This window comes from Hemiscyllium ocellatum, chromosome 14 (genome assembly GCF_020745735.1).
Source record: "Hemiscyllium ocellatum isolate sHemOce1 chromosome 14, sHemOce1.pat.X.cur, whole genome shotgun sequence".
NCBI lineage: Eukaryota > Metazoa > Chordata > Chondrichthyes > Orectolobiformes > Hemiscylliidae > Hemiscyllium > Hemiscyllium ocellatum.
This window is the reverse complement of record NC_083414.1, coordinates 8,937,179-8,959,948: the sequence shown is the minus strand read 5'-3', so window position 1 is coordinate 8,959,948 and position 22,770 is coordinate 8,937,179. Positions and strand designations below refer to the sequence as shown.

Sequence of the window (22,770 nt, the reverse complement as noted above, 5' to 3'; positions counted from 1 at the left end):
AGAGGGAGGTAGGTTTGGATGGGTGAGGGGGTAGAGAAATTCAGGCAAAAGATATCACGTCGACAGTTCTCAGTGAACACATTGACTGTAAGTAAAGGGCCAGAAGAATGGGTCTGGTGGACAGGTAATGTGCTGTAGGCAAGTGAGAGTGTCTATGGGATGGAGAGAGGACTCCTGTCCAAAGAAATGGGTACGGATGAGATGGAAGAGGAGTTCAACATAATGTCGTGCCCAGGTAGACGACAGGAGAATGGGGTTAAGAAACGTATCAGCAATGATGAAACTTATAAGGTCAAAATCGAAAAGTGTGGCGCTGAAAGAGCACAGCAAGTCAGTTGACTTTTCAGGTGTAAGTGACTCTCCTGTTCCACGGATGCTGCCTGACCTGCTGTGCTTTTCCAGCACCACACTGTTAGACTCTGACTCGACAGCATCTGGAGTCGTCACTTTCTCACAGAGTCAGTGTCCTACAGCACAGAGACAGGCCCTTTGGCCCAAACTAGTCCATGCCGACTAAAATGTCCATCCACGATAACCCCATTTCCCTGTACTTGACCCATATCATTCTAAACGTATCCATGTATTTGTCCAAATGCCTTTTAAATGTTGTTAATGTATCCGCCTGAACCACTTCTGCGAGCAGCTCATTCCATATGCGTAACACGCTCTGTGTAAAAATGTTGCCCCTCAGGTTATCTTTTATTCTTTCCCCTCTAACCTTAAACTGATGCCCTCTAGTCCTTGAGTCCCCAACCCTGGGAAAAAGACTGAGTGCATTCACCCTATCCATGCTTCTCACGATCTTACACACTTCTCTAAGGTCTCCCTTCAGTCTCCTACGCTCGAAAGAAAACAAGTCCTAGCTTGTCCAAGCTCTCCCTATAACTCAGACTGTTGAGTCCTGGAAACATGCTTGTAAATTTCTTCTGCACTTTTTCCTGTTTAATAACATCCTTCCTATAGCAAGGTGACCAAAACTGAACACAATACTCCAATACGGCCTCATCAATGCCCTGTACAACTGCAACATAACTTCACAACTTCTATATTCAATGCCCTGACTGCTGAAGGCTAGTGTGCCAAAAGCCTTCTTCACTGCTCTGTCTACCTGGGACTCCACTTTCAGAGAACCATGCACTTGAACTCCGAAGTCCCTCTGTCCCACGACACTCCTTAAGGCCCTAACATTCACCATGAAACTCCTACCTTGTTTTGATTTTCCAAAATGCAAGATCTCATATTTATCTATATTAAACTCCATTTTCCAATTCTCAGCCCACTTCCCCAGCTGACCAAAGTCCCTTGCTGCAATTTCTGATAACCTTCCTCACTGTCCACAACACTGCCCATTTTAGTGTCATCTGCAAACTTACTAACAGCAATGGCTCCAGCTTCATTCCCTGAGGCACTGCTGTTGGCCCCCAGGCCAACAAAATCCTTCCACAAATACCCCCAGCTTTCTACCATCAAGCCAATTGTGTTTGTCAATTCCCCTGGATTCCATGTGATTTGACTTTCAACAGCAGCCTACGATGTGGAACCTTATCAAAGGTTTTACTGAAATCTACACAGCCTCTGTCTACCACCCTGCCCACGTCAACCTTCTTGAATCAAATTGAATTTATTGTCACGTGTACCGAGGCACAGTGAAAAGCTTTGTCTTGCAAGCGATACAGGCAGATCACAGAGTTAAGTAGCAGAGATAGTAGATAATAGGTAAACAGAGGCAAAAACAAAAACACAGGTACAAGCGAATGTTAAGAGTTTGTGAGTCCATGCAGTATTCTAACAACAGTCGGGTTTCTAAACCTTCTGGTGTGTGTGTTCAGGCTTCTGTACCTTTTCCCTGAAGGTAGAGGTTGTAGAAAAACATTGCCAGGGTGGGATGGATCTTTGAGAATGCTGGCAGCCTTTCTTTGACAGTGAGTCTGATAGATGGATTCTATAGATGGGAGGTGAGCATTTGTGATTGTCCGGGCCAAATTCACCGCTCTCTGCAACTATCTCTGATCCCGAACTGGTACAGTTGCCATACCACTTCATCAAAGAACCTTACTGATCACTTCATCAAAACCTAGAGAGGCTGAATGACCAAATCTGCTCCTTTGTGTTAAGATCTAAAGGTGTTTGTAATCCCTTGAGGAGGGAACTCAGTGGGGCTCCCTGAGCTGCTCTTCCAGAGAACCAGCTCATGCTAGAGGGGCCAAATGGCCTCCTTTTGTGATTTTAACCTTTGTATAACCCTCATAAACACAGCAATGGCTATTTGGGTCCAACGTGGCCAGTTTCTACACTTGCTAAAATTGGCAAATTAATAATAATATAAATTATCCAGTAATGTTAAAAAAAACCCAGCTTAATGCGCATGCGCATGGATCGTTCTGTTGCTTGTGCAGGAGCAGCCGACGGCGGAACGGCAAAGCTGCGCACGCTCAGACCTGACAGGGGACTGGCGATGCTGCGCACGCTCAGACCCGACGGCGGAACGGCAAAGCTGCGCACGCTCAGACCTGACAGGGGACTGGCGATGCTGCGCACGCTCAGACCTGACAGTGGACTGGCGATGCTGCGCACGCTCAGGCCCGACGGCGGAACGGCAAAGCTGCGCACGCTCAGACCTGACAGTGGACTGGCGATGCTGCGCACGCTCAGACCTGACAGTGGACTGGCGATGCTGCGCACGCTCAGACCTGACTGTGGACTGGCGATGCTGCGCACGCTCAGGCCCGACGGCGGAACGGCAAAGCTGCGCACGCTCAGACCTGACAGGGGATTGGCGATGCTGCGCACGCTCAGACCCGACGGGGGAACCTGCGATGCTACGCATGCTCCGACTGCCGGCTCCTCGCGGGCAGTGCCGGCCTCGGGCTTGCGCAGACGTGGGGTGAGTGACGTGTCGTTGTGACAGGTTGGCAGGAAGTGAAGGGACTGACACCGGAAGTGGGAGCTGGAGCTCTGAGAGTGGCTGGGAGTAGGGGAGACCTAGAGCAACAGTCTGGAAGAAGCCAGGCCTTCTCCTGGAGCGCCCCTTAAATCAGCAAGTTAAAAGCTCAAAGGCTGGGAAGATGCTGAAAAAGTTCGACAAAAAGGACGAGGAGTCTGGTAAGTGCCAGTCATGAAGGATGGGGTGAAGGGGCCTGTGTTGGTTACTATGGCAGCACCGGCCTAAGGGAGCAAGTGGTGGGCAAGTTCCTCATACAGTCAGTTCAGGTAAAGCCTCTCTCAGGCTGCTCCGTGTGGGCTGGAAACTCACTTTCTGGTGCTATCTGAGCACAGCGATGGCACACTTTGCCAGGGCAGGGCTGATGAAGGGCTTATGCCCGAAACGTCGAATTTCCTGTTCCTTGGATGTTGCCTGACCTGCTGTGCTTTAACCAGCAACACATTTTCAACTGTGATCTCCAGCATCTGCAGACCTCATTTTTTACCCCAGGGCTGGGATTTGGCTGGACTCATACACTCGTTCTTGCACGGTAGGTGGTGAATTGGCCTGTGCTGCATCTCTGACTGAACCATTCATCCAGTGCCATTCCCTTGCCTTCTCCTCATAAACCTGCACATGCTTCATTTTCAGAGAGTAATATTGTTCCCGCTTGATTGAATCTGCTTACGTGTGTGTTTGTCCACACTCAAACATGCTTACACAATCAAATGTGCACTTACACACTGTCTAACACACACGCTCACTCATGTGTGCACATACTCTCTCACATGTTTACACTCACACACTTATAGTCTCTCTCGCACACTCATTCTTTCACTTGCACTTGCACTTACTCACATGTCTACACTCTTACACACACATCACATTCCAGATCCTAACCAGTCGTGTGTAATGAAGATTTCCCTCATTACCAATTGTTTTAAATCTGTGCCCTCTCGTTCTCAATCCTCTCACCATTGGGAACACTTTCTTCCTATATGCTTCTACAGATTCCTAGCCATTTTGATCTCATCTATCAAATCTTTTCTCAGCCTCCTCTTCATGCCCTTCTGAAAAATTGGTGTGCAGAACTGAGTACAGTGGCCCAGTTAATGCTGGACCAAATTTAACTTTTGCTTTATGCTCAAATCGTGAAAGTCAGGGTTCCTGATGCTTTATTAACTGCTTTTTTAGTCTGCCCTGCCAATTTCAATTACCAATTTGAGTCCCTCTCCTTCTCCACCCCCTTTAAAATTGTACCCTTTTTGATATTATCTTTGCACATTGTTCTTAATGAAATTAATCATTTTAGACTTCTCATTAATCATTAAACTTTGTATGTCCACTCTATCTACCTTCTGTGAGTTTGAAGCTCTGCCCAATGCTTCTTTTAGTTGATTATACTTAGTCTAGTCTAATGTCATCTGCAGACTTTGAAATTGTGCCCTGTACACCAAAGTTTTGGTCATTTGTACGTACAGCAGGAAGAGCAGAAATCCACACGTTAATCTCTTTAGAATCCCACCAGAAATGTTATTCCTATCTGAAAAACAACAATGAATCACAGTGGTGGATTCTTGTCTGTCTATAATCAATGTTTCATACTTTTTTGACTTATCAATGGGCTAGCTCTGCTGTACAGTAAGATAAAGTGAGGACTGCAGATGCTGGAGATCAAGAGACAAGAGTGTGGTGCTGGAAAAGCACAGCAGGTTAGGGAGCAGGAAAATTGATGTTTCTGGCAAAAGCCCTTCATCAGGAATCACTCTTGACTCTGTACACGAATTACTATAAGTTAGCATAATTTTTTTTGTCATCAGTTTTATTTTTAATGATGTACCAAATCTGTCAGTGCTTGCCTCTAGAGGTTTGACAGCATTTGTAGGAGTTCAGTGCGAGCATTTTAATGGTTGGACACTTCAAAGACAATCTGCTGGAAAAGACCAGTGGAGCTGCTTGGCTGTTGCAAAATCCAAATAATCAACACACTGCTCAATCTGATTTATTCTGCCAAATTCCTATCCACTTCCTTCCTGAATATTCAGACTTTATTCTCCTTGTTATCTGGTTTAGCCATAATGATAGCCTTTTCTTAGGTTCAAAATAAAACGTACCTGTAAAGTATTGGAAATATACAGGAGATCCGTTAGAACAGAAGAAAAAAATGCATTGCGAGGAAGCAGTGGAAATGTCACTGGACTAGAAATCTAAAATCCCAGGCCAATGTTTTGGGCACATGTGTTTGAATCCTGTCATGACAGATGATCGAAATTGGTACACATCAGCAATTTAAAAAAAACTAGTCTAATGGCAACCAGTGGTCAATTCATTTTCTTCAGGGAAGTATATCTGCCATTCTTGTGTGGCTTACATGTGAACCCAGACCAACAGCAATGGGATGGAGGTTTAGATCAGAGTGGTGCTGGAAAAGCACAGCAGGTCAGGCAGCATCCGAGGAGCAGGAAAATCGACGTTTCTTGCAAAAGCCCTTCCTGATGAAGGGCTTTTGCCCAAAATGTCGATTTTTCCTGCTCCTCGGATGCTGCCTGACCTGCTGTGCTTTTCCAGCACCACTCTGATCTAAACTCTGGTTTCTAGCATCTGCAGTCCTCACTTTTGCCTATCCAACAGCAATGTGATGTTAACTGCGCTCTGGTCAATTAGGGATAAGTAATAAATATTGTCCTAGCCCTGAAGCCCACTTTGTATGAAAGAATAAAGAAAAATAAATGAACTTAATTTTCTGTCAAGTGGTAACAGTTGAGCTCATAAATTGGCTCATTTATGTTTGCTCGAAGTGGCATGCATTCATACACACGGCTTGTTCTTTGCACGCAAAAGGAGTATGTTTAAGCCTTGCCCCTCAGCAGCTTGAGACGATAATTCTCCCTTATGTTTTCTGTATCAATGGTCAGCAGGTCTGATTCCCTCAGCCAATCAGCTCCCTTTTCATCCGTACCTCAAATCCTCTGGGGATAAGGGCATGGACATCCTTTGGATAACAAAAAACATGGACACCACCTTGTAACTCCTTTATCTGTCATGAAGAGTTGCACACTTAGACCAGATGAGTTGCTGGGTGAAAAGATGTAGATTGAGGCAGAATTTATGGATCTGTGCGTAGCAACTCAACAGATAATGAGTGTGTGTAATAGAAAAGTTGTGATTATTTGAAATTTTATAATCTTGCAATTGTCCTGATTGGTGCAAGAGTAAAACTTCAGCAGTTCTCTTTTCAGCAACGTTTCTATTTTATATTTTCCCTTACTCAAATTTTATCTAACATTACTTACAATATATTTGTTTTTCCAATACTAATAACAGTCAGTTATGAACTTTGTGAAGTGTGGGTGTTTACTGTCAAATTGATTTTTCAAGGAATGATGAACCAGTAGTGAATGTACTAATTGGATGCAACAAATTTTTGATACGTGCTATTAGATGCATAAACTTTAGTACCAGTGTTTGTGAATTAAGGTGGGAAAGGTAGCCTGATCGTTCTTAAGAACATAACAACCAGGAGCAGGGGTAGGCCATCTGGCCCTTCGAACCTGCTCTGCATTTAATCAGATCATGGCTGATCTCTTCAAGGACCCATCTCCACTTACCCACACTCTCACCGTATCCCTTAATTCCTTTATTGTTAAAAAAAAATCGCACTTAGCTTTAAAAATGTATACTGAAGTAGTGTCAACTGCTTCATTAGGTAGGAAATTCCATAGATTTACAACCCTCTGGGTGAAGAAGTTCCTCCTCAATTCAGTCTGAAATCTGCTCCCCCTAATTTTGAGGCTATGCCCACTTGTCCTAGTTTCACCTGTAAGTGGAAACATCCTCTGTACTTGTATCATATCTATTTCCTTCATAATTTTATTATATAAAATGGTGTTATATATGTTTCTATAAAATCCCCCCTCATTCTTCTAAATTCCAGTGAATATAATCCCAGTCTACTCACTCTCTCCTCATAAGCCAACCTCTCAACTCTAGAATCAACCTAGTGAACTTCCTCTGCACCCCCTCCAGTGCCAGTACATCCTTTCTCAAATAGGGAGACCAAAACTGCGCACAGTACTCCAGGTGAGGCCTCACCTGCACCTTGTACAGCTGCAACATAACCTCTCTACTTTTAAACTCAATCCCTTTAGCAGTGATGGACAACATTCCATTTGCCTTCCTAATTACCTGGAGCCCAACCCTCTGCGATTCCATTACTTCTGCTGGATTCCTATCTAGATCTATAGCCCATCAACATCTGTTGTCACTTGATGAAAACAATTGTAGGCTTGGGTGATACCAAAGCCAGTATGAACATTTCCAGGCAAGGGGCAGCATGTTTAAGAGTTCAGATACTTAAGAAACATATTTATTCCATCTGTATTATAAATAGATATATGTTCCTTGTTCATTTACAGAAACATTTTTCATTTTGGCTGATTTTTGTGAAGCAAAGGCTCTTTTGCTTCTGTAAACAAACCCTCATTTAGCATTTAACGCGTGTCTGTGTGTTTGAGGGGTGGAGGTGGCAGTTGCTGATGTCTGTGCTGTGATCTGGCAGGCTTTGTAAGCACTTTTCCAAAACATTAGAATTGGTACTGAATTGAATTGGAGTCTTCAAGATAATAACAGAAAGAGGCTGTGTAACGAAAGATGAGTTAATTCCACTAGTTGGTGATTCTAGATCTAGTGACATAGTCTAAAAGGCAATTCCACATGCAAAGGTTGATAGAAGTTCAGAACTTCCACAAGCAGCTGTTGATGCTAGATTAGTTAATTTTAAATCTGAAATAGAGATACTTTGGTTGAGCAGAAGTAACAATAGATTATAACTAGATTGTAGGAAATAAAGGTTTACTTGATCAGTAACAGCAGGCACCTGGTTATATAACAGCTTGCATTTCTGTAATGCTTTTTACAGCCTCAGGTCATTTCACCCCACAGCCAAAGAAGTACTTTTGTATAATTTGAACCGATGTGAGCAGTCAACTTGCACTTAGCATGTTCCCACATATAAGAATAATATTGGTGGTTTGTTTTATAGTGGCATTGACTTGGGAGCAAATGTTTGAACCAGGGAGCTTTAGATCTTCAGTCCAACACTTTTTTGACTGAGCTGTTTCTGCTAGTTCAACAAGGAGATGCAATCAATCAAGGCAGCAAAGTGAGGTGGAGAACTTTCGATTCACACTCCCCTATCACAGCTAAACAAATGCGAGAGCTGTCAGGAAATACTCTTTTTGCTGAAATCCAAGATTGTTTTTTGATGGCACAGTGGCTCAGTGGTTAGCACTGCTGCCTCACAGCACCAGGGACCCGGATTCAATTCTGACCTCGGGTGACTCTCTGTGTGGAGTTTGCACATATTCCCCATGTTTGTGTGGGTTTTGTCCGGGTGCTCCAGTTTCCTTCCTCAATCCAAAGAAGTACAAGTTTGGTGAATTAGCCGTGCTAAATTGCCCGTGGTGTTCAGGGATGTGTAGGTTAGGTACATTAGTTGGGATAAATCTAGAGTAGTAGTAGGGGAATGGGTCTGGGTGGGTTACTCTTCAGAGGGTCATTGTGGACTTGTTGAACCCAATGGCCTGTTTCCACACTGTAGGGGATCTATGAAATGTTGACTACCTTAACTTCAAAGTAGTGCCATATGATTTTTTGGGCCCACTAGAGAGCAGAGTGAACCTTAGTGTAATGTTGCATGTGAATTACTATGTCCCTCGTTATGGCATTGGAGGGTTAATCATAAATGTTTGCTGTAGAGTCTGTGGAGAGGTTTTAAACCTTCTGACTAAAGGAAGAGGGTACAACCAGCTGAGCTGGTAGTGTTGAACAAGTCCCAGACCAGATGAAGCTAAATGGTAGTAAATGGCATTTAACCTCAATGTCCCCATGTTAAGACATGGTGAGGAAGTGGCCCAGTATTTAGGCTGTGATGGAGGCAGCTCAGTGGCTGCCTCCCTTTGTCCTCTGCAGGCCGTCTTTGTCTTCATTCCAGTCCTCATTTAAAACCTTGCAACCGCTCACTTTCAACAAGCTTGCTATTTTCCCCAACTTCTCAATTCCCACAATTGTTTTCACTTCTACTGAAAGATCCTTGATGTTTCCTCCTCTTTTATACAAAGTGACTGCGCACCTCACATGAAGTGATAGCCAAATCAAATACTAAAGATTTATGCTGAATCTCTTATTGCACTCTGACAGTAATTGGCTTGGGGCGTCTGATAATATAACCAGATCAAACCTATTTGTTAATGCCCCAGGGGCTGAAGTGATAATTTATGCTCAGTTGGCTCTATGCCTGTAGGCATGATTCCTTTTGATAATTGCTTTAAATATTTAGAGCATTACATATGACAAAGTTCCAAGTATGTCTTACTTTCAGGAAAGGCCTATAGAAACAAATAAAGCTGGTCAGTCAGCAACAACTTTAATATGAAGAGAGAGTAAGTTAACAATTTGAATTTAGATGGACTCTGCATCTAGACTCGAGACAGTAGCTTGCTCTCTCTCTCTGATTGCTGCCTGACCTGCTGTGATTTCCAGCATTTGTTTTCACTGCAGATTCCAGTATCTGCAGTAATTTGCTACAACAACTTTAATATTTCAGTTTTTAATGTAGAAAAACATCCCTCAGCTCTTTAGCAGGAGCAATTTCAAATTACAATTAACAGTCATATAGAATCACTAAAATAAAACAGAACTGTGGATGCTGGTGATCTGAAATGAAAACAAATTGCTGGAGAAACTCAGTAAGTCTGTATCTGTGAGAATAAAGCAGAGGTAATGTTTCGAGTCTGGCAATTCTTCATCAGAACTGTTAGCAGCTCAAAAGGTGATATTTATTCTATCTTTCCATATTTGTTACCAACCCGATACCAGGTCCTGTTATCACAGCACAGTCACCCAATCTCATGTACTCCGAGGCCCATGACTGCCTTTGTTGGGTTATATTCAGTATAGCTCACCCATTTTCTCCTACTCTTAGCTTTTATTATTACTTACTCAGCTTTTCTTCTGTCCTGGCGTTACCTGTACTCTCCTTGTTTATGCATCCTTTTCATATCTCTCTCTTGCTGGTCTCTGCCTCCACCTATCTGAACACAGACGTCTACACATTTTCTCCAGCAATTTCTGTTTTTATCTCAGAGAATCATCTGCTTACAATTCTCTTCTTCATCATTAGATTTGTGTCACTTCTCCCACCCTCTCCAGGATCTATCCTTGGCCTCCTTCTATTTTTCACCCTACATGCTGCCTGACACTGACATTATCTGAAAACCCGGTCAGTATTCGTATGTTTGCTGAAGGAACCCAGCTCTTATGTCACCAAGAATCTCCACAGTCCTCCTCCTGCAGATGAATGCTCTGCAATTGAAAACATTCAAAACTGAGCTTGATAATTTTTTTTGAATGTTTTGACAAGCAAGAAATATGAGTTTAGAGTGGAAATGAAAGTCAGGTAGAAGTTTATTGGTAGTAGTAATGGAGGATGAAACAGCTTAAGAACCTTATACTGCTTTTTTTTTAATCAAACAGTATGTTTTCTTTGTTAAAGCATTGGACAAGTATTGTTTATTGATATTCATGATTGCATTTACATTGTTCTGGTTGGTTTTATCAACCTGTTTCTTATTTTGTCTTAGGTGGGGGCTCAAATCCGTTCCAGCACCTGGACAAAGGTTCTGTACTGCAGGAGGTGAGCATTGATTACTGTGCTATGCAAATGCAGTAGTTTGCCAATTTCCAGATTACAGCAGGTGGGGATACCGTAGTGTCTCCGACACTCCCTTGACGTTGAAAAGATACAGATTATGGCAGCTTCCCATACAGTGACCCCTGCCACAGTGTGTGTCTATGTGTCTATCTGTCAGTCAGAATGCTGACCATTCATGGTTTCCATACTGCAGCTCTGAAGACCCTGCTCAAATGTGCACCCACTGTTGGGTGCACAGGGCTGGTGGCCTTCCCTTTTGCTTGCAAGGATCAAGGCTTTCTGTGAAGCTAGATTTGAGTGGCAGTAGGACGTCACATAAGTAGAGATGATGGCATGTAGAGGCAAAAGATTTACAGTGAGCACCAATTAATGCGAATGCCCACATTCTGATTTCAGTATTGAGACCTAGGTAGTGCATGCAGCCTACTGTCTGTTGGGGCTCATCATTAAGGCACAAGTCAAGACTGTGATTAAATCCTCTGCATTTACCTGCATGAGTGCAGCTATATCAATTCTTATCCATAAAAAGCAGGACAAGTACAACCCCAGCCATTTACCACCCTGTCAGGCTGCCTTCTAACATTAACAAAGTGATGGAAGGGGTCATCAGCAGTATTATCAATCAACCCATGCAAATGAATAACCTGCTCACTGATGATCAGTTTCGGTTCTGTCAGGAAAACTTGGTTCCTGGCCTTTACTGCATGAATCAAGCATCAGCAAAATCGCTGAATTCCAAGGTGGAGAGAGAAGTGCCCAATCATCTTCAGCTACTTCAGGGTGGCACGGTGGCTCAGTGGTTAGCACTGCTGCCTCACAGCAACAGGGTCCCAGGTTTGATTCCAGCCTTGGGCGACTGTCTGAGTGGAGTTTGCACATTCTCCCCGTGTCTGCATGGGTTTCCTCTGGGTGCTCTGGTCAGGTGAATCGGCCATGCTAAATTGCCCATAGTGCTAGGTGCATTAGTCAGAGGGAAATGGGTCTGGGTGGATTGCTCTTTGGAGGGTCAGTGTTGACTGGTTGGGCCGAAAGGCCTGTTTCCACACTGTAGGAATCTAATCCAATCTCATCAAGATGTTTGCTGATGATTGCACAACATTCAGCATTGTGAATACTTGGGTATTGAACCAGAAATAGTTATATACAGCAAGATTCGGGCAACGTTCAAGCCTGGGATGATAAGTGGCAAGTAGCAATTATGCCCTTCAAGTGCCAGGCAATGATCTGTCCAGCAAGACAGAGTATAACAGTTGGCATTTAATATTGAATGTATTACATCCAGGGGTCTACCATTGTTCAGAAACTGGACTTGACAAGCCATATAAATTAATGGCTATAAGAGCAGGTTAGCCTTGGAATTCTGTAGTGGCTAACTCACTTCCTATGTTCCTAATGCTTGTCTATGTTCTGCAAGGTTCAGGTTAAGAATGTGGTGCAACTTGTTTGGATGAATGCTATTCCAACAACTCGAGAAACTTGACACCATCCAGAACAAAGCAGTCTACTTAATTGAAATAGAAATTGCTGGAAAGCTTATTTTGGTCAATGGTCACTGGACTCAAAATGTTGACTCTGCCTTCTCTCCAAAGATGCTGCCAGATCTGCTGAGTTTCTCCTGTGATTTCTGTTTGTGTTTTAGATTTACGCATTTGCAGTTCTGTTTTTGTTCAGCTCATTTGATTGGCTGCTCATTTGATTGGCTGCCCATTAACATTTAATAGTTCCTTCATCACCAGCAACACTGGCAGCAGTGTGTACCATCTATAAAACTCACCAAGGCTCCTCCAACAATGCCATCCAAACCCATGACCTCTATCACTTAGAAGGACAAGGACAGTGTCTGCATGGGAACATCATGAATGTGGATTTCCTTCCAAGCCACACACTATGCTAACTTTGGAACTATGTTGCTATTCTTTCACTTTTTCTGGCTAAAAATCCGAGAACTCGTTTCGAGCAGCATTGAATGTCCGTACGTTCCGGAGACTACAACGGTTCAAGAAGGAAGCTTACCGCCACCATATTCGAGACAATTCTTCTTCTCTTCCTCCTTTAAGAGTTTATCTGGCATGCTGTTAAATACATCTATGTTTTTCGCCTCAGTTACTCCGTGTGGGAGCCCTCTGGGCTAACAGATTTCTGCTAAGTTCCTTTTTGGGTTTATTAGTGACTCTTATTTATAGTTCACAGTTTTCTAAGCATCTGGCTACCAAATAAATTTGTATTGTTAAATGCTTCTGTTAAGTCATCCTCAACTTTCTCCTTTCTGAAAAAAAATTAGAGGAGTAAGTTTTGAAATGTGTGTGTGTGTGTGCATGCTGATGTGTGGATTTAACTGAATAGCTTCAGAGGGAAGCAATATGCTGTGAAGTGCTGCGTTCTCCCATTAACTCACTGAAACATTTTATCTTGTTGCTTTTGTCTCGCCTTACCCAGCTGATTCAAAATCTATTGAGACTACAGGCAAAGCTCTTTATAATCACAGATCTGGTTGTTTTATTCCAAAGAAAGAGATAATCAAAGTCTGCCATGAGTGGTTGAATTAGTGCAGGAAACTGCATTAGATTTTATGATCAGGTAATAAATAGAGATTTGATGGACTGAATGGGTATTCTCAACCTGCCTCTTCATTTCATGTGGATTTGCTGAGATTGTTAATGATTCAACACATACACTACTTACGTTTTTGCTATTGTTTTGTTGCAGGCTCGAGTGTTTAACGAAACTCCCATCAATCCTCGGAAATGTGCTCACATTCTGACCAAGATCTTATATCTGATAAATCAGGTTAGGCCTCTTGCTGTATCTTTGAGAAATAATCTTTGAACAGTTACTCAGTAATTTATTTGAAATGTACTTGCGCACCTTTGAACGATTTGTAACTGATCATGTCAATCTGAAAGACTCATTCAGAATCAATTTTGGGGAGCTTTGCCACAAAGTGTGCGTAAATGTGAGGCTGTGCAGTGAAGACTATAAACAAAGAAGCTATTAGTTTCAGTAATTGGTGTAAAATCCCAAGTGTTGCTTCTAAGAACTAGTTTACAGAAAACATGGGTCCCTGGCTGTTGACTGCAATTCAGAACATAGGACAGTACAGCACAGGAACTGGGCCCTTCAGCCCACGACGTTGTGCCGAACATGATGCCAAATTGAACTAATCCCTTTTGCCTGCCCTTGGTCTCTATCCTTCGATTCTTGGCATATTCATGTGCTCATCTAAAACTCTCTTAAATGCCCCTATCATTCTGTTTCACTACCACCTCACAGTCTTTAAAAAGAAACTTGTCCCTCACATCTCCTTTGAAATATCCACTCTCACCTTAAATGTATGCCTCCTAGTATTAGATGTTGCAACTCTGGGGAAAAAAGACTCTGACTGTCAACCCTATCTGTGCACTTCATAATTTTATAAACTTCCATCAAGTCTCCTCTCAGCCTCTGCTGCTCCCGAGAAAATAAACTGCTCAACATAATCTGATTCTGATGGTGGTTGGAAGTTGCTTTTACGCAGCATACAATGAGCTGCTATCAGAACTGCACGCTGTCTGGTATCAGGTAGAGCAGAGGAGGATTGAGGTGGTGGTCGTACTGATGCAAGGAAATACCAGCAATGATGATTTTCTCCAAAAATGGTCCCGGCAGATTAAAAATAGCTGCACAGGTTTTGTGGGTTTTATAGTTACATGGAATGTGCAGCACAGCAATGGACCGACTGGTATGTAACCTATAGTTTATGCTTCTTATGAATCTCCTCTGACACTACTTCACCTCATCCTTATGGTCCATTCCTCCTCTTGTGTTTGTGTAACTTGAATGCATCTCTGCTTGCTTTTTCACTTTTACAATTCCTTAGCACATGTGCTGGGTTTTAGATTTAGATGGTTAAAGGGTAATTTGATTGAGATCTTTTAGGATCGAGGAGGCAATTGATGAGTAAACTGAAAATAAATTTTCTGCTGTTCACTGTCTAGGACTAAGGAGCATGATCTTAAAAGAAAATATAGATCCAAGACATTCAGGTGGGAAGTTAGAGAACACTTCTTCATTGGAAATGTGGTTCATATCTGGTACACACTCCCACAAAACGCGAGAGAGATTGATTATTTTTTCCCAACAAGGGATATAAAATGACATGGAACCAAAATGGACTTTGCAAGTCCCTTGGATACTAGGTTTGCTATTGGCCGATGAGCTTGGAAGTGTCCTGTCTTGTGATCATGATTTGGAGATGCCGGTGTTGGACTGGGGTGTACAAAGTTAAAAATCTCACAACACCAAGTTATAGTCGTAGAGGTTTAATTGGAAGCACACTAGCTTTTGGGGCGTTGCTCCTTCATCAGGTGGTAGTCATTGATTTGTTATTGCTAAACTACTGATCAGGTGTATTTACTGAGTTTTGAGAAGATTTGTATTTCAGGTTGAGGCTCTGGATGCAGGTTTGCTTGCTGAGCTGGAAGGTTTATTTTCAGACATTTCATTACCATAGTAGGTAATATCTTCAGTGAGCCTCTGAACCAAGATGTAATTACCTTTAAATGTAGGGATGTTACTTTTATTAGATTAGATTGCTTAGTGTGGAAACAGGCCCTTCAGCCCAACAAGTCCACACCGACCCCCAGAAGCGTAAGCAACCCAGACCCATTCCCCTACATTTACCCCTTCACTTAACACTATGGGCAATTTAGCACGGCCAGTTCACCTAACCTGCACATTTTTGGACTGTGGGAGGAAACAGGAGCACCCGGAGGAAACACACACGGACACGGGGAGAACGTGCAGGAAGGTGGGAATGTGCACGGGGAGGTGGGAATTGAACCTGGGTCTCTGGCGCTAAGAGGCAGCTGTGCTAATCACTGTGCAACCGTGCAGCCCTTTATAAACGGTGGTGATTAGAAATGTTTTGCTTGAATAATGGAATCCCTAAAGCCATGATAAAACTTTTCAAAGTGAATTTGTGTAAGTTTTGTAAAGTAGGTAGTGCAGTGTTTTTGCTGCCTGGAAGAATGCTTTTTTCCAAATTCGGTTGAGACAATGGAAAATGTGAACGTGATCAAATACATAATACAATTATAATGACTCGTGAGGGGCTTCAGCAACATAAGTGTTCTGTTAAGTGCAATTGTTCAATTAAGCAAGATACTGGTAAATGGGGTAAAAATGAAATGCTTAAAGGAAAGCATTTGCAGGATGATGGAGAAAGAGTGAGGAGGGGAAAACTAATTGGTAGCCCTTTCAAAGAGTTGAAACAGAGGCCTGAATGAGCTGTGCTGTGTGATTATACAGATTTTTGAAAGATCCCGGATCCATTATGGATATGGAAGGGCGTTTAAAAGGATAAATGTGTATGGCGAGTGCTCTTCATTCACTTATCTACTCAAGACAAACCTGTGGGCGTGTCTCTTCTCCCCCCACCCTCGATCACAGCATCTCAGTCACTTCACGATTGCAGGCCATTTGCTTCTGGTACCAAATGGAGAGCACCATATTTCAAAAGCTTTGTGAAGAATGCCTGGGGAAAGCATCCCCAAGTTGAACTCTGCTATCTTGTCCAAATTTTGCTGTTTATCTTGAAGGAATAGTCCAGAAGTATTTTTTCCTGCATTATTCATCCATGCTAAAATCCCTTTTTGTTTACTTCAGTGGTGAAAATCCAAGTTTGTTCCAGTCTTTCTCATTATGTAGACCAATCTTATGGTTATTCTGCAGAGTCTCAGTTTTCTCTTGTCTGATAACCAAAACTGGCCCCCATAACTAAGGTATGGATTGACCTTCCATAGTGCAACGGTTTTGGCATCAACTGGTATTATCCAGTTCTTACAACACAGAAGCAAGCCATTTTGCCCAATACCTCTCTGAATTGATTGGTATAATTCAGTTTTTTATTCAATTTACTGATTGCTGTACATTTTGATTGCAGCATCTGGACATATTAATCACTAGTGTACTTGACTGTTGTAATTAGAGATGTGTGATGGAGAAATGTACTTGCCCTTCAGGAGCAGTTTTGCTTTTCAATTTGTTTCAATTTGTATTACTGACTTGTCGACAACAGGTGGCGCTGGTGCTTCACGAACAGACCTTTTGCATTTTAAGTAAGTTTTAAGGTGCTAACCTTCAAACTGCAGCATGTTCAGTGTGGGAGGGGTTTTAAAATAATTGTTCCCAATGAAAAATCCCGTGCAGCTGGCTATAACATAAGTCATAAAAATGACATTATTTGGATCTTCATAAATAAAAGGAAGTAAAATTCTTAAAAGGGTAAGTTTGGAGCTGTTCGTACTGTTTTCCTATTTGTCCAGCAGATTTTTTTTCCCACTTGCAATTTTCATAAAACTACCATGGTGACAAACTAGTGGCTTTTATGCTATTAACAATTGAGAGTTGTGATGAACCTTGCACTCTGTGAAACATCTGTTTTCTTTATATGATGGTACCTTTGGATCCAGAGTGGATTACGTTCAGAGAAATCTATTTCACCCAAGTTTCTGAACAGTGAGCATGTGACTTCAGTTATGATGAAAATGCGAGTTTGCACATAGACAAGTGACTGGGAGGCTTACTGCAGCTGGTTTTGGTGCTGAAAATAAAAACATTTATGTATAAAATCTTTCGATAGTAGATGAAGCAGCCTTCCTGGAACAGGGCTGTTTTACCAGAGCCAAGTGGACTGGTGTTACAGGATTTATTCAAGGGGTCAAGCAAAGGGATCTCTGGAAATTCCTGCTGTCAGACCTGAAGTGACTGCAGGGAGGGAGTGTTGGTTAATGTGTGCCTAGCTGGTGATAGTTTTATGGGAATACTGTGAAGATTTCACATTTAAAGTTCACTATATGCCATGTGAAATGTCCATTTTTGTATGTGTATGATTTGGCACAGGCCTAAAGTTATAAATTTGAAAATAGTCAAACCTTTAATAAATTTACTAGAGAGAGTATGATATAAATTGATGAAGGTTGAACAAGACCTTGCAAATCTTAAATAATTTTGTTGGAAGAAGTTAAAAATAGTGATTCTTTGAGAATAAGTTCCCACAGAGACAGATGTGTAGCTCATAAAGTTTGCTGAAGTAAAGGTAGTTAATTACACGTTGGCTGACAACTGGTCCTAGTTTAGAAACTGAGTAATTGGGGAGAAAGGGTTTCACAATGAATTGAGATATGGTCCTGGTGAAGGACAAGGCTGGGTGAAAAGGCTCCTGAGGTTAGTAATGGAGAGGGTCCAGAGGATACTTTTGAAACTAAGATCTGACATGTTATTCTTTTCATGTAAAGGTTAAACACGGGAAAGCCACTATTTATTAAATTACCTTACTACTTCATGCTCTGTGAATGTGTAAAAATTGAGTTTTTGTATTATTTTTATACAGGGGGAGCATTTTGGTTCCATAGAGGCTACAGAGGCATTTTTTGCCATGACCAAGCTCTTCCAGTCAAATGATGTAAGTAGAGGAGTTTTCCAATTTACAAATGCGAACCAATACAGGGTGATGTAATTTTAAATATCTGCCTCAGGACAGTTTTCTGTATTTGGGTATGGCTGCTTTATGTTGTCCTGCATTGTGCTTCCGATTGTGTAGAACTCAAGTTGTGAATGGAATCTAACAGAGTTTGTTTGCAACCCAAGGACTACCTTTTATTAACTGCTGGTGGGGGAGAAAGCTCTGCCTGTTTTATGACTGGGTTATTTATACCAATGTGTTCCAGTGAACAATGCTTGAAAATAGTGTGTTTCATGTGTGATTTATTATTTCAAGTTGATTCCACCAGATTTCAGCCACCAGTACTCTACCTTTGTGACATACTGTCCGAAGTGCCTATCTCAAGCACAGCACATTTTATTCTACTGTTTCCAACAACAACACTTCCAAAGATCCATCCTTCTATTTTATAGAAACTGTGAAAGCACTTACTGTTGCCAAATTTAGCTCTTAGTTGGGTCTTTAAATGAAATTTAGAAATCTCAGATAATGAATTGTTTGCGATTGTGTCACTAAATTGACATCACGTGCGGTTTATAGGTTTCTAGTGGTAAAGCAGATCAGCAGTATGTAGGATCAAATGACTTACTCATTCAGTGGATCCTTGTGAATATGCTAAAGATTTATAATTCATAATATTTTAGCTCACGTGTCACTTTGATTCTTCCGCGTTAACCCAAAACTGCAGTCATTTGTGAGACGAGCATTTATTGTCTTTGAGAAGGCAGTGGCGAGATGCTTTAATGAACAGATGCAGTCCATGAATTGTAGATACAATCACAGCACAATGCATGGAAGAAAAATAATGCAGCACTTGGACTAGTCACTGCTGATAAAAGCCCCGTTTTCCTTCTCTGACACTCCTTGTAATTTGGAATTAAAACATGTGATAATGCAGTATTCGAGGGAGGAAATGGCTTTGAACCCATTGTCCGCAAAACACTCCAATGGGGGTTTTCCCTGCCTTGTGTTACAGACTAATTGACTGTTCTGAAGTGTCAAAATTGCCATTATTGTGTAATACAGCCACTTGTATGGCAGAAGGTGACTGAGATGGACTGTAGTTTTTCATCCAGCAACAACTGGCCTCCTTGCTTTTGTTTTAACCCCAATGGCATTATCTTGCATGAATTAGCATGTTCTAGGTGAACTTCAGCCGCTGTTGGATGGAGGATATACCATTTTGACACTTGTCGATAGAAAGCTGGCTTTGATACCATTAAGGGGGCTCTGAGATGTCTGAGGCTGGATCAAATATAAAGGGCTTGGCTGGTGATTGTCATCCAGAGAGGACATTCTGAGCATCTTAGTGCAATCACCATCATGTTGTGGCTGTACAGCACACTTGTTAGGCCACTTGTGGAATATTGTGTGCAATACTGGTCTCCCTCCTATAGGAAGGATGTTATGAAACTTGAAAGGATTCAGAAAAGATTAACAAGGATGTAAATCTTGGAGGATTTGAGTCACAGGAAGAGACTGAATAGGCCGGGCTGTTTTCCCTGAAGCGTTGGAGGCTGAGAAATAACCTTATAGAGGTTTATAAAATTACGAGGGCCATGGATATGATAAACAGGTGAGGTCTTTTCCCTGGGGCGGGGGAGTCCAGAACTAAAGGGCATAGTTTTAGGGTGAGAGGGGAAAAATTTAAAATGGGCCCATGGGGCGGCAACTTCATGCAGAGGATGGTGCGTGTATGGAATGAACTGCCAGAGGAAGTGGTGGAGGCTGGTATAATTACAATATTTAAAAGGCATCTGGATGGGTACATGAATAGGAAGGGCTGAGAGGGATATGGGCCAAATGTTGGCAAATGGGACTGGATTAATTTAGGATATCTGGTTGGCATGGATGAATTGGACCAAAGGTTCTGTGTCTGTGGTGTACACCTTTATGTATCTATTTGATATTATCATATAGCATTGGGACCTCAACAGGATTCATTTTAGGGCAGGATGTAGAGAGGGAATAGAATCATGTCTACTGAAAACTGGTGATGAGCAGGACAATGTTGTCTCGTTTGGATTATCTTTTGCTCAATAACTTGCATTCATTGTGAAATCTTATGGTTTCAAATTATTGCTGCTGTGATTGGCTTTATACTTATTATGTTGTAAAGACAAAGTAATTTATTGTACGAGGATTGCTCCTTAATAGGATGCTAAATGAATACAATCCTACCCCTTTCTAGATTAATTTTTCTAAATCTGTTCAATGAAGTAAAGGAACTGACTAATTTTCGTGCACATATTGTCAAATAATTATTGCTGAAAACTGTTGACATGGAATGTCAAAGAATTAAGTTTTGTTTCTGCTTTTATCTGGATCAGCCAACCCTACGAAGGATGTGCTACCTGACAATCAAAGAAATGGCTAACATCGCTGAGGATGTCATCATTGTTACCAGCAGGTTAGTATCACAGGGAATCTATTAGCAGGTAGTTAAAACGCTTCAGCTTCTCCCTTGTCCTCCTAACTTGGCTTTTTGCCCGTTCCTTCCCCAATTCTGTTTCTATATCTTACGGTCTTGTTGGAGAATGTGGTTGAGAAGCGTATCAGCCATGATTAAAAGGTGGAGAAAACTCAATGGGCTGAATAGCCTATTTGTACTCCTGTACTTTATAGTCATATGAATTAAAGTTGGTCTATGGACCCACGTTCCTTTGTACTGAAAGAGTAAGACACTGCGGTCCGTGAAGCTTGTCATTGTTCGTCTGGCAGTGGCTTGTACATATGAGCAGAGTGTTTATGGGATTGCTTTCTTGTTGACTCTGCTATTGTTGGCCTGTTCAACTGTCGCTCCTTTTCCTCGCTGACCTGGTTTCATGTCCTGTTAGACTTTGCTTAAACATTTGGATGAGGTGTTAGAGTATGGAGCTCCTGCCAGTGCCAGTTTATATCAAATTTTGTTAAAGCTGTTGAAATAGCAACTTTAACACAAGAAAATTTCAGTCAGTAAAATACAACATGGGAGGAATACCATATGCTGTAGAAATTTGCCTGCAGGGTAATTTTGTTCCAGTGTCTTGTAATTTTGATTGTTACTAGTTTATGGGAAATAAATCAAACCACATAATACCGATTGCAGACAATACAATCTTCTTAGGCAAGGGCTGTTAATAACATTTACTCTCCATCACACAGTATACTGTTTCCACAGTAACACTTCTCTTTTACTTTTTTTTAACAATGGTATATTTCTCCTGGTCCAATTAATTCAATATGTAAAGACCTTGTAGCGTCTGAGCACCTTTTTAGTCAAGGCTACCTTATATTAATTTCTCTCCATGTACTTGTTGCAAATGACCAATCAACGTGTTTTTGAAAGTATTTGTGAGGAGGACTATTCAAGCAGATTTGAGATCTGATCAGATTGTAAGAAAAGAAACCTGGAAGTTAGGGAGATGCACAACATGGAAGTTTCTTGGAACGAGCAAGTCTGGGTCGGAGATAGTTCATTAAAAGTCAATAGGCAGCTTTCGGAGCTCAATCCAGGAACTTGAGTTCATAATCTTGGCTCATTTGCTGGTGTAACACTAAGATGCTGGCTTTCACATGAGAAGTTAGGGCGGCCTGGCCTGCGCTTTCTGGTGGGTATAAAAAATCCCACTATTTTGTAAGAAGAGGAGAGGAGTTTTCCTGAGTCTTGGACAATATTTATCCCTTTAGCAACATTGCTGTTTGTGGGATCTTACTGCAGTCAAATTATCTGCAGTAATACTAAGTTACAAAGTTGACAGTGACTATCAAATGATGTATTGACTTTAAAGAACTCTTAAAAAGTGCAAATTGTAATCTTCCTTCCTCCCGACATCTAAATAGTGTTTCTTAATAAACAGCCCACATTACAGATATATGTAGTTTGACAGTTAGTTGGTCACATTATCCTGAAAAGGAATACTCTTTTTAGTTACAGTTAAGAGGATTAGGTTTTTGTAATCTAGCTAAGTTATTGCTTCAGTTATTCTGCATTTTTTTTCCTTTAGCCTGACTAAAGACATGACTGGGAAAGAAGACAATTATCGGGGACCTGCTGTGAGAGCACTGTGTAAAATTACTGATGTAAGTACCATGTTCAAAAGGCAGACCTGCGTGTGGACATAATTTATAGGATGATAATGTTTTAAAAATCAAATTATAAAGTAGAGATTTTGTTACTAACACAATGCGTCCTTATATTTGAATCTCAGTTCCGCAGCAGTAAGGACTCTAAATTGGAGATTGTCTGCCGAGTTTCCAGTAGAAATGGGTGGTGTTGCCCATGGAATGGTAGTGGAATGACTGGGTTCAGAGACTGGTTACTGCTGACATGATTACATTGGTGTGGTGGAGTTTGAAACACCTTGTTTGGGGTACAGCAAGAGATTGCTTCATCTTGCATCTAACCAGCACTGTCCTGCTCAGGGATTTAATTATGAAAAATATATGTTCATTGCCCATAGTTGTAAGCATTGAAAGTGTAATTGTCTGTATTCATAAGGCAGTTTTTTTTTGAAGAGATGTATTTCTGTTTTCACATGTATTTTGACAGTTTTTTTGATTATATCGTTTTCCACTTCTGGCCTGTTGTACATCCTTGGTTTTCATTACTCCATCTTTTGCTAGTGTGTCTTTGAATGCTTAAGCCCTGGGGTTTCCTCCCTAATATTCTCTGCC

General features: G+C 41.6%; 1 protein-coding gene across 2 annotated transcripts in view; it reads left to right on the top strand.

Moving 5' to 3' along the window:
- Positions 1–22,770, top strand: part of LOC132822234 (coatomer subunit gamma-1) — a 73,916-nt gene that overhangs the window by 4,054 nt on the left and 47,092 nt on the right. The window contains exons 1-6 of one of the 2 annotated variants that reach the window (XM_060835346.1): positions 2,923–3,102; positions 10,564–10,616; positions 13,341–13,421; positions 18,004–18,075; positions 20,445–20,524; positions 22,101–22,176. In XM_060835346.1, the coding sequence (XP_060691329.1) occupies positions 3,066–3,102; positions 10,564–10,616; positions 13,341–13,421; positions 18,004–18,075; positions 20,445–20,524; positions 22,101–22,176 (399 nt within the window). In that variant the 5' untranslated portion in view covers positions 2,923–3,065. Of the gene's footprint in view, positions 1–2,922; positions 3,103–10,563; positions 10,617–13,340; positions 13,422–18,003; positions 18,076–20,444; positions 20,525–22,100; positions 22,177–22,770 lie in introns of those variants that run through there. The other variant, XM_060835347.1, reaches the window with a different exon arrangement.